Raw genomic sequence first — 14,108 nt, 5'->3', positions numbered from 1 at the left:
ACAGCAGCAAGGAAGCTGTTCTTTTAGGTTTCAAGATTTTGAGAACTGAGGGACAGTACAGAGGCAGTGATTTCTTTCTTCTGCTCCTGAAGTGCTAAGTTAAGTGCCTTCCTGGTACCACAGTTACCAGGGAGCCTGGCGTGGCCTAGGTGAGTGTCATGGAGGGGAAGGCGACCAGTGTCACCTGACAGCACTGGCAGACAGGAGCGCCCGGCCCGTCGGGTGTGGTATGGACAAGCAAGTCCACTGTGGTACTGGGCTCGGTTTTCCTCCCCGAGCACAGCGCTGTTTCCCTGTGTGGCCTCACCCCCAGGAGAACAACCTCTATCGTTTCGTTTCAGTTCCCCCGACTCCGCTGCCAACCACTGATGTCGATGTGTATTTCGAGACCTCTGCAGATGATAATGAGCATGCCCGCTTCCAGAAGGCTAAGGAACAGCTAGAAATTCGCCACCGCAACCGGATGGACAGGGTAAACCACAGCACTTTCCTTATCTCTGTGGTGTTCAGCATTGGGTGACATGGCTTTCATAGTTGAAGAAAAGGGACACCATCTCCCTAGATTGTCATGCTAACATGTCGCCTAGGACAGGTGAGGTGCGAGAGTGGAAGCGGGCCTTCTTGGCGTGACTGGTCCTTCACCCCTCCACCCTCTGCCTACTTGGGTTTCACGTTCTGGTGAGCTGTTATATTCTTGCTGCTGTTATTTATTTATTTTATTTTTTTACATTAACTAGCTCAAAAATTTTATTTTATCTTATTCTTATTATTTTTTAATATTTTATTTACTTTTAGAGAGAGGAGAAAGGAAAGAGAAAGAGGGGGAGAGAAACATAGATGTGTGGTTGCCTCTCATGTGTCCCCTACTGGGAACCTGGCCTGCAACCCAGGCATGTGCCCTGACTGGGAATCAAATCGGCGACCCTTTGCTTCACAGGCCTGTGCTCAATCCACTGAGCTACACCAGCCAGGGCCAAACATTTTATTTTAAAGACAGAAACTTTATGTTGCAGCTGTAAATAGCTAGTATCATGTGCCACTAGAAAAAGGTAAGTGTAAAAATGTATGAAATGAAAGTGAGAGGCTAGCTAGTTACCGTCGCCTGTCTGAGGTTCTGAGTCTCAGGGATGTTCACTTTTCCTCAAAAGGGCTGTGTGAGAGCAACACGAGCCCCACAGTGCATCGTGTGTGTGGTTTCCTTTTGCACAGTTTCCTACGTGAGATGCAGGGCCTGGCAGTATTTTTAGAAAACGAGGGTATTGTTCTAGAGATTACTCTGGTTAGAGTGCGCTGACCTCTGTTCTAGGTAAAGAAGGAATGGGAAGAGGCTGAGCTTCAAGCAAAGAACCTCCCTAAAGCGGAGAGGCAGACTCTGATCCAGGTGAGACGCCCTCCTCAGGCCTGGAGCTCCGGCCTGACCCTCTGAGAGGTGGTCAGAGCCTCCTCTCAGGAAGTTAGAGCTGGACACCTCCTTTCAGCAAGAGCTTATGTTACAAGGAAGTTTTAGCTGGCCTGCCTTTTTTTTTTTTTTTTATAAATGAAACCTCCCAGCTGGTGTTGTCTAGCGTAGCTCACCTATGGTAGATGGAGAGCAAATCCCTAGCCAGAGTGCACCAAACTCTTGCCAGAAAGTAACCTTAGCTCAGCTGCGTTTGTTAATTATTCTTTCCTGGCAAAAGTCCTCAGTCGTCCTCATTCTTAGGCTGTGTCTTATTTTTCAGCTATCTTTTTTTTTTCTTGCCTGTCCTCCTCACCCAAGGACATGCTTATTGATTTTAGAGAGTGGGTAAGGGAGAGAGAGATATGCGTGTGAGAGAGAAACATCGATTGGTTGCCTCTCACATGAGCCACAACCAAGCCTGCAGCCCAGGTATGTGCTCTGACCAGGAATTGAACCAGTGACATTTCTGTTTACAGGGTAATGCTCCAACCAAATGAGCCACACCGGTCAGGGCTGGATTTTTTTTTTTCCAATAGACTTACTGGAAAATCAAAAAGCATTAAAAAAAGCTCTGATACCAGTCCATCTCTAACTTTGTAAGAACATCACTTTAGAATCATAGCCACAGCCGTGTCCTCCTCGAATAGAAGAGGGTGCTGATGGGAATAGGGATAGCGATCTACAAGATAGGTTTGGGTTCCATAAACATTTTAAAGTAGTTGGTATTTACGTTTATGAGAAACTTCTCTTCTCATGGTTGCCCTTTCTCAGAGCATCTGGAGACCCCGAGTGTTCCTTTCTACATAGCCAGTGCAGCCCTTGATGCACCAGCTTGAAACTGTACCTTCGCTTTTTTATTATTAAATTTTTTAAAGATTTTATTTATTTTTAGAGAGGGGAGGGAGAGAGAGAGGGAGAGAAATAGCAATGTGTGGTTGCCTGTCACGTGGCCCCCACTGGGGACCTGGCCTGCAACCCAGGCATGTGCTCGGGCTGGGAATCAAACCAGCGACCCTTTGGTTCTCAGTCTGCACTCGGTCCACTGAGCCACACCAGCCAGGGCTGAAACTATACCATTAAGTGTGGCCAGGTGCTCCACAGATAACAACAGCTTGCCCTTCAGGACTTCGGTGTGAATGGCTCCGCAGAACTCAGCATGTTACTGGGATTCCTTTCCATATACATCTCCTGTTAGGGGGTGGCTTCAGGATTTGTAAGTCGATGCTGGCTGTGCTACAGTGTGGAAAACGGAGCATTTTCTTCCCTTGCAGTGCACATGGAAGAACCAGTAATGTCAGGGAAATGCTGAGGGGTCCTTCTGACATTTGCTTTACCATGCTGTCATTAGGCAAGGAAGCAATGATCCTATCACATCAGATAAAGTAACAGCTTTTCAAATCACGCCATTTCGTTGGCTGTCGTTTTGTGATGTTGATGAGATGCCATCGCAACTTCACTCTTGTTCATATCAATTAGCCTATGGTAAAATTGGTTTCATTGTACGTCGTTTTGCTTATGCTTAAAGTCACAGAAGCCATTGATGATAAGTGAGGACTTACTGTACACAGCACTGGGGTCTTAACTGTGCCCCACTTTCTCAACCTGTTGCCGGCTCACACAGGCCCTGGGCAGGGAGAAGCCAGCATTGGGCTCCAAAGTTATTTGCCGAGACTTTTGGGTGCCATTAATTACATGTCGTCTGCTTCCTGAGTTTAGCACTTCCAAGCTATGGTGAAAGCCTTAGAGAAGGAAGCAGCCAGCGAGAAGCAGCAGCTGGTGGAAACCCACCTGGCCCGCGTGGAAGCTATGCTGAATGACCGCCGCCGCGTGGCTTTAGAGAACTACCTGGCCGCCCTGCAGTCCGACCCGCCACGGGTGAGTCATGCGCAGAGCAGGTTGCTGGCAAAAGGCGTCCTCAGTGTGGCCTGCCCTGAAGTACTGTTTGTATAGAACCCATGTATGACACTCAGGTCAGTAGAATGGCATTTTTATGACAAGTTCTGGCAAGGCTGGAAGTAAGGAGAGAAGAGAAGGGAGGAAAAGGTGTTATGTTGTACTGAATAGTACCTGCTTCTGTTAGCTTAGCATTGCACTCAGGCCTGCGTGTACCACCTGTGATGTGGAAGTACCCGACACAGAGAAAGCATAACCTTGGCATATTGGTTGGTAGTTTTCCAATTACTGGATTTTTGTAATAGCCTGACTTTCAAAGACTAAAAACATGCCTTCTGTGGACAAAGCTTTTGAGCTGTTGTGAAGAAAGGGGTAGTTTCTGTAGAAACCCTTTCGTGCCAACAGTCTGACTTCTTTATTCCTTCACTCTCTCTGACCTGCCTTGCTCTGGGGAGATGGAAAGTATTGGAAAAGAGGGTATTTGTATCCTTCTTAGGTAAGCAAGTAGAGTCGTTTCTGGGTGACACGGGGGCTGCCCAGTTTGTAATTACGGTGGTGGAGCTGAGCCAGCAAAAGCGTACACTGGAGGAGGACTTGGAAAACAGTGTTTGCGAAGGAGCCCATGGAACTTTGGGACTTAGATTTTGGTGCTGAGAAAGGTGGCTTCTTGTTCGTGGTGATAAGAACTTTGGAAAGTACAGCTTTCATTCTTGTGCCTTGCTGAGTTTAACATTCCTAAGGGGATTTTTAAAGCCTCGTTTTTCTGTTTTCAGTTCCCTCGGTCTCCGGGTATTAAAACAGCTCTTCTGTCCCGCAGCCTCATCGCATTCTCCAGGCCTTGCGGCGTTACGTCCGCGCAGAGAACAAAGACCGCCTGCACACCGTCCGTCACTACCAGCACGTGCTGGCCGTGGACCCAGAAAAGGCGGCCCAGATGAAGTCCCAGGTGCACCAGACGGAGTGGAGACTGCTCTGGGGGAGGACTTCTGGGGGGGGGGCGCCGCCTTGCCCGCCGGGTGGACAGCACCAGTAGCTCTGCTCCGTGTCAGTCCTTAGAAACGAGTGTCGATTTTCAAAGATATATTAGGTACAAGAGTTGGTTTTTGAAAAGGTACTATTTTAAAAATGTATTTCCCATACTTTTTTACATGAAGTACTTTCTATTTAAACAGTTTCTGAAAGTCTGGAAATGCATGGTTACACTGAAGAGGTAAATCAGCATCTGACAGTTCATGTCTGATTTAGGGCACCACCAGAATTAATATTCGAAATCTTTTTCTGGGCAGCTATATCAAGCAGGTCTTTAAAATCGGCATCTTGTGTACTTTACACTTTTTGTTCAGACAGACACTTTCACATTCCTAGATGTTGTCCTCATGCTGTGTCCAGCTTGTCTTTTTTCTTTCAAATTAATTATTGAATTTTTAGAGGTGGGGAGGGAGAAAGAGAGGGAGAGTAACATCGATGTGAGAGACACACAGTTGACTGCCTCTCATACACACCCTGACCGGGGACCAAACCCACAGCCCAGGCATGTGCCCTGACCAGGAATAGAACCTGCGTTCTTCCACTTTGCAGGGACCGTGCCCAACCAGTTGGGCCGCCCAGTCAGGGTGGGTCTAGGTTTTTTTTTTACAGTCATTCATGAAAGTTTGTGTCTGGACCCTTTTTCTGATTTTGATATTGTCCATGTATTAGCTTTTTTACTGTCATTGTGATAGAAAGTGCACTTGCTGCAGTACTGCCAGCTCCCTCTTAACCCACAGAGGCTAATAGTACAGCCTATTAATTGTCCTAGAGGGCCTCGTGGTGACATGGCCGATCTTACTGTGTTTCCTCCATTTTACAAACGTAGCACTGTGTTGATTGTGGGTGTCCGTGCGTCCCCCTCCCAGCCCTTTGTCACGTGTGTGTTATGATTGGAAGGTGATCTTCCCAGCTGTCCCAGAACGGTGTGGTGAGGTTACTGCTCCGTTCGTCGAGTGCATGTTTGGGTGCTTCCAGAGTCAAACCCCAGAGTGCCCTTGGGCAGCTCCCGGTCTGGAACAGAATTAATTATATAAACGATAAAGATGAAGAGTAATTGTCCTTAAACATAGGTTTGCCTTAGCAGTTGGATGCTTGGTGGAATGAAAGAGCTTGGGCCCCTAAATGGTGGGAAGAATGAAAGGGGCCAGGTCTGGGGACTCTGGTGCAGAGCTGGAGCTCCCCCTCTTCAAGCTGGATGGAGTGAAAGAGGGGAAAGGCCAGGCTTCTCCTAGACAGGCTTCCAGGAAGCTTCAGTGGAGCAGTGCATGCATCTGGACTGCAGTTAGGTTTCTCTAGTCTTGCTTGATTTTATTTAAAGTTGCTGTTGCTGCTGCTGCTGTTGTTGTTGTTACTATTACTATTATTATTATTATTATTTGGTGGTGGTGGTGGTGGTTGTGTGTGTGTGTGGAAAAACTATTGTGTAGAACTTCACAGAAAAAAAAAATGGCCTGCTCTGTGTGATTAGAATAGGAGAGACCTGATCAGTATGTGAAATTAATAGCTAGGGCATGAGTTAACCTGCAAGCAAGGTCAAAGTGCCCACCAAGTCTCACAGGAAGTAGAACCCTCCTAAGAAAATCTCAGGGAGAAACCCAGCTGTGCTGTGATGCTTACTGTCCGCTCTGAGCCCTTCATTCTAGTGAAGCTCCGCTGCCGAATCCCACTAACCTTTGGTTCCCTGTGCTGCTGTGTAAGCTCCAGGGCGCCCTGAGCGTGTTCAGCCTGCTGACCGCACGGGTTTGGTTTGGGGGTGAGCGCTGCGGCTCAGAGGGTCACCACACGGATGCTGGTGTCCAGTAATTCTCGCCCTGGGGCCCGCGTCCTCATGTGGGGGTGTGGACCTTCCTCTCCCAGGACGCTCCTTATTACTTCACCTGAAGAAGTATAATAACGTCAGCACACACTGAGACGGTGCGTGGTTCATGTTTTGGTTTCTATTTGCATTGTTTCCCAGAGGATTTACTCTTGTGCTTTTCCATCCATTTACTTGATTGAAAGAATGGCAGATACAAAATTAAATTGCTCCATCCTTTTACAGGTCAGAAAGCTATCAATCTGTATACAATAAAGGCATCTTTCCATTTAACTCTGCCCCCCCCCCCACCTTTGACCCTTTGTGTTAATGGAGTTGAGTCCACAGAGTTAATCTGTTGGTTTAGATCGCCCCCTTTAGGAAGAGCTTGATCTCTGCGTGTGTGGCTGGCCAGCACAGCCTTTTCCAATAGCCTGTCTGCCTCACTGTGCTGCTGGGGTGGAAGCCTAAGTCACCTTTCCTTTCACCCCGAAGCGCTTCGAAAGTAAGGGAGCAGTTTTAAAGGCTTTTTTAGAAAAGTGAACAAGCCTGGAAGTTTTGCATTCAGAAAGGATAGTGAACTATGGAAGACGGATGGTAGGAAAGTCTTTAATAGTTAACCCTTAAAATCAGGTTTTGTGTACTTTGCATAAATTGTTGAAAGAATAGCTGATTTAAAGAGGAATAATACACTAGTTGTCACCATGATAATCTTCTGAAGCGGTTACTTCACTAAGCAAACTCTGGGCGGTCCCCTCACTCACCAAATCTACTTTCTAACCGGTGATTTCATTCTCTCTACCCCATCTAATCTGACCAGTGGTTTTAAAACAAAGTTGGTCACCTCCTTCCCATTTGCACTCAGAAACCTTACTGAGTATCTGGCATTGTACAAGCTAGGTTCTTCTTAACTCATTCAGTATGGTTAGTAAGTTCCTCGTGTGACAATCAAATCAGTAGGTGGCCATTGAGAATTTTTCAGTTTTCTTTTAACGTGGAGTACTCTGGATAAATTCCCAGATCACTGAGGGGTATTGCACAGTCTGAACACATTCTCACACTTCACTGGTCAGCAAATACGGCGTGGGGTTAATACATCCTGACCAGCTGCTTTGCTGGACATTGTAGAGACGTGCCTTTTCAGCTGGCCTTTGCAGGAGCGTGCGTGTCGATGCCCCTCCCGGCCTGGTTGTTTTGATGAGTCTCCACTGTACTGTGCTTCCAGGTGATGACACATCTCCACGTGATCGAAGAAAGAAGGAACCAGAGCCTCTCTCTGCTCTACAAAGTCCCTTATGTAGCCCAAGAAATCCAAGAGGAGATTGGTGGGTGCTGACACTGTTTCTATCAAAGTCGGGTGGGGTTCTTGCTAAGGGTCCAGGCCGTTAGAGAAACAGGATGAGTGAGGCCGTGAAGCTGGGCGTTAGCACCCCGTGGTTTCAGAAGTCTACAATTCATGTGTCAAGGTCAAGTACTACTGGCTACGAGCCACAGAGCCTTGAGTTTCATTGACCTTCACTGTGTTACCGGAAGAAAAATTGAGGGTGTAAAATTGCAAGCTACAGGGGGAAGTCTCCTTTTACCTACCCCCCCCCCCCACCGCACACACCCTTGATTGTTGATATATCTCAAGGCACCTGCTTTACACATGTTCTCACTTCCTTTTCCTCCTCTGGTCGCTATTGCCCCCATTTATTGAACAAATATTTATTGTGTCTGCTCATGTTATATAGGAGAGAAACAGGAAGATGAGACCAGATGGTGGTGAGAGCTGTGGGGGAAGGTTAAACTGGGGGAGGCTGGTGGTGAGTGGCTGGGCAGCCAGGGAGGCTTGTCTTGGGGGCCGTCACCTGCAGTCTCAAGGGGAGGAAACATTGTCACCACAGGCAATGACTGCTGCTGAGGCCTGTTTGAATCAAATGAGCACCTTCGAGCAGCTCACGGAGGCCAGAACGTCATGAGAAATGAGGCCAAAGTAGGCAGAGGCCAATTTGTTAAGGGATTTTTAGCAAAATCAAGGGGTTTGGCTTTTATTCTAGAATAAAGGGAATGCTGTTTGAGGCTTTTAAACTAGTGAGTGATTAGGTCTGGATTATGCTTTTAAAAAGAAGGTGAAATTTTTTTAAAAATTACTTGGCTGCTTTGTGGAAAGTTGATTAGAATTGGAAACCACCCAAGAATAAAAATGGAGGAGAAAGATGACGGTTGTGCACTGAGAGGGATACGGGGGCAGGAGGGAGGCGTTTTAGAAGGCGAATGGGCGTGCTGCGGGTTGGGCGGGGGGTGAGGGAGAGAAAGGCATCAGGTTAATCAGCGCCCAGGTTTTCACCAGGAGCAAATGAGTGGGGGTTGGTGCCGTGTTTTCCTGACGAAAGCGTCGTTGTCGCACACCTGAAACAGAAGTGGCTGTTGGATGCGGAGGGAGGCCGAGGCGGGCTGTTAGATTGTGCGCCAGAGCTCCGGTGGTGGGCATAAGGTGACGGATCTGGGAGTCTTGATGCGTGGGTGGTGGCTTAAAAAATGTGCTGTGACATGGAATTACTAAAACAGTGAGTTAATAGAGAGGAGGAGGTGCGCAGGATGGAGCCCAGGGGTTCCCAGTGCCGCAGAATTGGGAGGCGTTGCGGGCATGGTTGACTGTGTTGTGACCTGGCCGGACGCTCCTCTTGCAGATCTCACGTTCTCTAATGCCATGAATTAGTCTCGTTCAGACTGTTGGTCCTGCGCCTAGAATCTAGATCCTTCTGACAGCCCTGCCGTGTCTGTTTGTCAGATGAGCTGCTTCAAGAACAGCGTGCAGACATGGACCAGTTCACTTCCTCTATCTCCGAGACCCCTGTGGACATCCGGGTGAGCTCCGAAGAAAGCGATGAGATCCCGCCGTTCCACCCCTTCCACCCCTTCCCGTCCTTACCTGAGAGCGAAGGTGCGTATGATCCACGGTGCGACTGCTTTGGGGTGGGGGGGAGAACACTGCAGTTAAATTGAAGTCAACTTTTTGAACCCGGATTGTGTTGGGGAGGCTGTGTGCCTCGTGAAAATTGGACAGGGAAAGGGAAACTTGATTCATTGAGCACCTACTAAGTGCAGGCATTGCAGTGGGCACTCTCAGATCTTTGGTTTCAGTGTCACCATGAGGTTAGCCCTCTCCCTCACATTTTATAGATGGTTGGCTTAAAGACCCGTTTTCCTGGTCCGTTAGCCACCTCCAGCATGTATAAAATCTTACATGTGGAAGTCACCTTACAGTTTAAATAGCGCCGTCATGTTAAATTACACCCGCATCTTTTCACAACAGCCTTGGGAGTTGGGGAATGGAGCGGCTGGCCGCAGGAACGGCGTGGCTCACTGTGGTTTCAGGTCCTGTCGAGGGCCAGCTTTATGAATGCTCTCAGTGAATCCTCAAAAGAACACTCTACTGGAGTTCTCTCATGTGGGGGTTCCAAGGTTTAAAGAGGTTAAGTCTGCCCAGGGTCCTGTAGCTTGTATGTAGGTAGAGAGTAAGGGTCTGAACCCAGGCTGATTTGGTGCTGTGGTTCTGTGTAATCACTTGCCTCTAACTGATGCCTCAGTGCTGGACCCAGGAAGGCACCGCTTGGGGACGGGGGAGGCCTCCAGCTTAGTCTTCAGACCTTAATGGCCTTCTGAACCAGGTGTGCCTGCAGTGACATAGCAGAGTCTGAGGAAGGAGGGTAACAAAGACGGTGCTTCCCTAACGCCGCTCTTACGGGCCCGGCCTCTGTGCGGCTGTCTGGGGGCCAGGCCTGCCCAGCTGGTCTGGGCCTGTCTGAGCCAGGGCTCTGCCTCCCGTTCAGAAAACCACTAACTTTTGAGTGTGTTATTTTCTAAGAGAAGAAACTTCGTGGCTAAGCTGAATAATTTGGGAGTCTGACAAAAATTTCCCCGAAAGACCCAAGACAGACTTCTTTCCCTCCTACCGTCCAGTCATCACTGCTGGTTTGTTTATGGGATATTTCAGGCAAGGCTTTTAAGGAAGAATATTTTTTGTTCACATTATAGAAGAATTCTAAAATAGGAAATTTGAAAGACGCCATTTTTTTTCTTAATCTCCTTTTGTGCTATTTTGTTTTTATTGTTTTCCTTTCTGCTAGACACCCAGCCGGAGTTGTACCACCCAATGAAAAAAGGTTGGTTTGTCAGCAATGTTCCCTCTAAGACCTTCATTCCTGTCACTTCCCCATGTGTCCGAAGTCTCATGTTCTGTTTCATAACATCACCGACCTTTTTCCCACCTCATTTCCTCAGACGCAGCTGTGGGTGGGGCCCGAGCAGCCCCGTCCCCAGCCTCCAGAATCCAGTGTCTGTGATGCGGCTACACGGTGGCCGCTGAGCTTTCCTCTGATGTCCAGAGATACCCAAGTAACCACAGTGGGTCCTTCCTGAGTCTTTTTACTCTGGGTGGACTTTCAGAAGTGTATCCAGTGTAAAAGGCTGGTTGGGAATGGCTCGTATGCAAACAAATATGCTTAATTTCCAGTCAGGTGGAAAAGTTTCTGTCCCCTAATCTCCCCTTTATTTCTTTGCTGCTGCTCCCACTTACATCTTTGCCTTTTTTAGCTGTCCCTTGCCCTTTGTCTGTACCCATGTGTCTATTGCCGGTTGTCTCATGTCCCAAGTTACAGCATTGATTCAAACGCACTAAAAGTTGATGGCCAAGACGGGTGAACTCGCTGTAGTGCGTGCGGCTTTCGGGGCTGGCATCACGTGAGTGCTGTGCTCGGCGCCCCGGCCTCCTTGCTCTCGCTCGCCCGCTGACACCACTGTCGGTGGGGGTTTGCTCTTCTGTATTTGAGGCAGTGGAAGAAGCCTTAGAGGTGACAGAACTCGCTCAAGCAGTGCACTTCGTGGGCGGAGAAGTGAGAATTTGAGCCCAGCTCCCTCTGTCTTCAGAGCTCACGCTGTTTGTGTTAGACAAGATGCTGGTGTTGGCTGCCGGGCTTCCCCGGGGGGTGGGGGGGGTTGGGTTGTCCAGTCCCTGGAGTCGGTTCAGATGTTTTGTGTTCTGAGTGTGTGTCCTACAGGCCTGCTCTTGGCTTTGCAGGCAGGTGGTGGCCAGTCTAGGTGGTGTCCTCTGGCGGAGAATGTGGCGGTGGCTGTGCCACAGCTGCTTCTCAGAACCCAAGAGTACGATTGAAATCCTCTCACACTTGCTTTTATGCTAATGCTCTGTCATCTTCTACTAGGATGTCGCTCTTCGTCACTGTGTTAACATTTCTCCAAACAGCACATCTTACTATGTTTACAGATCAAGTTTAATATGTTTGTAGATCAAGATGAAATTTTTAGGTTAACTGCCTTTTACTCTCATACCTCAACTATGATTAGTTGGGATAATTTAAACATTAACTTTCGGTTTCTTAAACCACTGGTTTATGTATTGTTTACAATGAAAATGTTTTTGGTTAGTGTTTAAGAAACATGTGGGTTATAGAACTAAAAAAGTATTAGAACCATCCAGACTAGGAGTAGGTCCAGTGCCACATCACTTATCAGATAGGATCCTGCCCTTCTCCTGAGAAAAATGGAGGGAGGGCGCCCGGGCCTGCGGTGCATCGGGCTTGCACGTGGGTGCCGCACCCTTGCTGCAGCAGCCCCGTGCCTCCCCCTCAGACAGTTGGGTTGCCGCGTGGCATTTGAGACTATAAATGCCAGCCCTGGTTTAACTTGCCCTAGCATTAGGTCAAGAAAAGAGATAATTTTTTAAAACAAAAGCTTTAGAAAAAATGGCGTCATTGTTGGTTGCGATCTAATGAGGGGCTGCATCACCTGGCCTGCAGGGCCAGCAACTGCAGTGGCTGTTAGGAATTGCTCCGTGTTGAGAACAAGTCTGGTTGTGAGCCGGATGCTCCGCTGTGGCTGGCTGGTGTCATCTCATTGCCTGCCCTTGGCAAGCCAGGCATAGCAGCGCTTTGCACACGCTCGTGTCTGAATGCCGCTCACTTGCAGGTGGTCCCTTTGAATGCCAAGTATCCTGTCAGGTTGATCTGTTTATAAGAGGTTCGAATCATAGATGTTTGCATAGGGCTGTATAGGTTATTATTAACAAGAAAATGAAGTGTAGGAAAGCTGGAAGTCACACGCTTTGGAGCTAAAAATAAAGAGGATTGCTCCTCACTTTCCTCTTGCTGGGGTAGTGCTGGCTTCAGTCACGCTGCGTCTTTAGAGGGCCACGCACCCGTGACGTCGGCTCAGGCCACACCTGACCTTGCCAAGAGGCGAATTGCTGTTCTTGCCCGTATACATAGAAAGGTACCTTCCATCCTGGTGTTGGGATTCTGCGTTTATGTGAAATGTGTCCTTCCTGTTTATTCTCTGATAAGCATCGAGGATGTGGCCATCTCTGATCTGGGCCCTGAGAGGGTTATAGCCTAGTGGGAAACGCAGTGGGAAATCAGTAATTCCAGATGGTGGTTTTCAGTGTTATAACCCGGGGCTGTCTCCAAGAGCAGCTGTAGCTTGAAGGACAAATTGGGTTCAAGGTCAGGGAGGTTATTTCAGGCAGAAAGAATGGCTGGCCTCTGGGATAAAATGTCACGCTCAAGGCAGATATGCCGATTCATTGCTGGTCTGACCGTTGTCCACTCGAAGCAAGCCCGGAGCGTCGAAGGAGTGACTGGCAGGGTAATAGCGGGGTGCTCAGTCATGTCAGCTAGGGCACTGCACATGTCCCACGCTAGACCGCCTTCGGACTCAGCTTCCCTGTCACTTACAATAAACACTGTCTGCCGAAGCCTTGCATCCCATCTCTCCAAGTGGATACAAGCAAGCGCAGTACAGCTCTGCTTCGTTAGTCCCATCGGCACTCTGAAAAATGCCTGTTTCATCCATCCATAGAGAATTCAGTGGGGGTTCTCTGCCCCCCGGAGGGAGTTCGCTGCCTCACCCAGAAGCATGAGGTCAGCCTGTGCTGGGAAGTTCAGCCTCGGTCTCTCTCCTCACAGGCTCTGGATTGGGTGAGCAGGATGGAGGGCTGATAGGTGCTGAGGAGAAGGTGATTAACAGTAAGAACAAAGTGGACGAAAACATGGTGAGCCCCTTCTCTCTTCTCTCCTGCCCTGCTTTGATTTTGAGGAAGATCAGAGTGAGTGGCGTTGTTTCAGATGCTTTCCAGATGAACCGCTGTATGGGGGGGGGGCTCCAGCTGCTCCCACAGGCTTGCCGTACTGTTTAGCATCTGGGTATAAGATGGAGTAAAGAACTATTTTTCGGCAGTAGCTTATTTTTTGCTATGCAGTGGGAAAATATGTTTGCAGCTTACGAGATGACTAAAATGCGAGAGGCCATTTTCGAGTGAGTAGAAATTTCATAACTTGGAGTAGAGCTGGCTTTGGTTCTTACACAGCCTCAGGTTTATACCTCCTAAATAGTTACTATTCTAGCTCTGTCTATCACATTTCTGGACTAGTCCTAACTGAGTTTGATAGTTCAGCTTGGCTTCTTGGTAATCTGCCCTAAGATCTTTTTTCATGACAGCCACCTGACGAAAGTGCAGGTAAAGGCCCTTAAAGGACCCCCTGTTGCGTTGCAGTGGCCGTGCGTCCACAGGGTCTCCTTCCTGGGGGCTTTGGTGACTGGGTCTGGGGAAATGTGACAGAACTGCCGGGGTTGTTGATGTCTGTCGGGTGTCTGCATCCCTCCTCCAAGTAGTAAAAGGAGTTGTAGTTACACTAAATTCCTCTTCCACCCAGTAACTGACATGTTCGTACTGTTCCAGGTCATTGATGAGACTCTGGATGTTAAGGAAATGATTTTAAATTCCGAGAGAGTTGGCGGCCTTGAGGAAGAGCCGGTATGTGTGCAGCTCCCGAACCTCATGCCAGGCTAATCTCCATGGAGACTGGGAAAGTGGGGGCTCCCCCCCATTGATGGTTACTGGGAAAGGTGGCGCTGGGAGTTCCCTCGGGTTTGAGAGACACGACTGAGGGACCT

At 48.5% G+C, this 14,108-nt stretch overlaps 1 protein-coding gene across 4 annotated transcripts in view; it reads left to right on the top strand.

Annotated features, from left to right (window-relative positions):
- APLP2 (amyloid beta precursor like protein 2) overlaps positions 1-14,108 on the top strand; it is a 68,665-nt gene that overhangs the window by 51,859 nt on the left and 2,698 nt on the right. For 2 of the 4 annotated variants that reach the window (XM_053659412.1, XM_037134165.2), the window contains 9 exons: positions 342-472; positions 1,307-1,381; positions 3,158-3,316; positions 4,152-4,280; positions 7,384-7,483; positions 8,932-9,084; positions 10,271-10,306; positions 13,121-13,206; positions 13,894-13,968. In XM_053659412.1, coding sequence (XP_053515387.1) covers positions 342-472; positions 1,307-1,381; positions 3,158-3,316; positions 4,152-4,280; positions 7,384-7,483; positions 8,932-9,084; positions 10,271-10,306; positions 13,121-13,206; positions 13,894-13,968 — 944 coding nt within the window. The remainder of the gene's footprint in view (positions 1-341; positions 473-1,306; positions 1,382-3,157; positions 3,317-4,151; positions 4,281-7,383; positions 7,484-8,931; positions 9,085-10,270; positions 10,307-13,120; positions 13,207-13,893; positions 13,969-14,108) is intronic. The other 2 variants (XM_053659413.1, XM_037134166.2) reach the window with 1 other exon arrangement.

This window comes from Artibeus jamaicensis, unplaced genomic scaffold, assembly GCF_021234435.1.
Source record: "Artibeus jamaicensis isolate MK-2021 breed Jamaican fruit bat unplaced genomic scaffold, CSHL_Jam_final scaffold_660, whole genome shotgun sequence".
Classification (NCBI taxonomy): Eukaryota; Metazoa; Chordata; class Mammalia; order Chiroptera; family Phyllostomidae; genus Artibeus; species Artibeus jamaicensis.
Note: the sequence above shows the minus strand (reverse complement) of the source record. Positions and strands in the feature narration are given on the sequence as shown.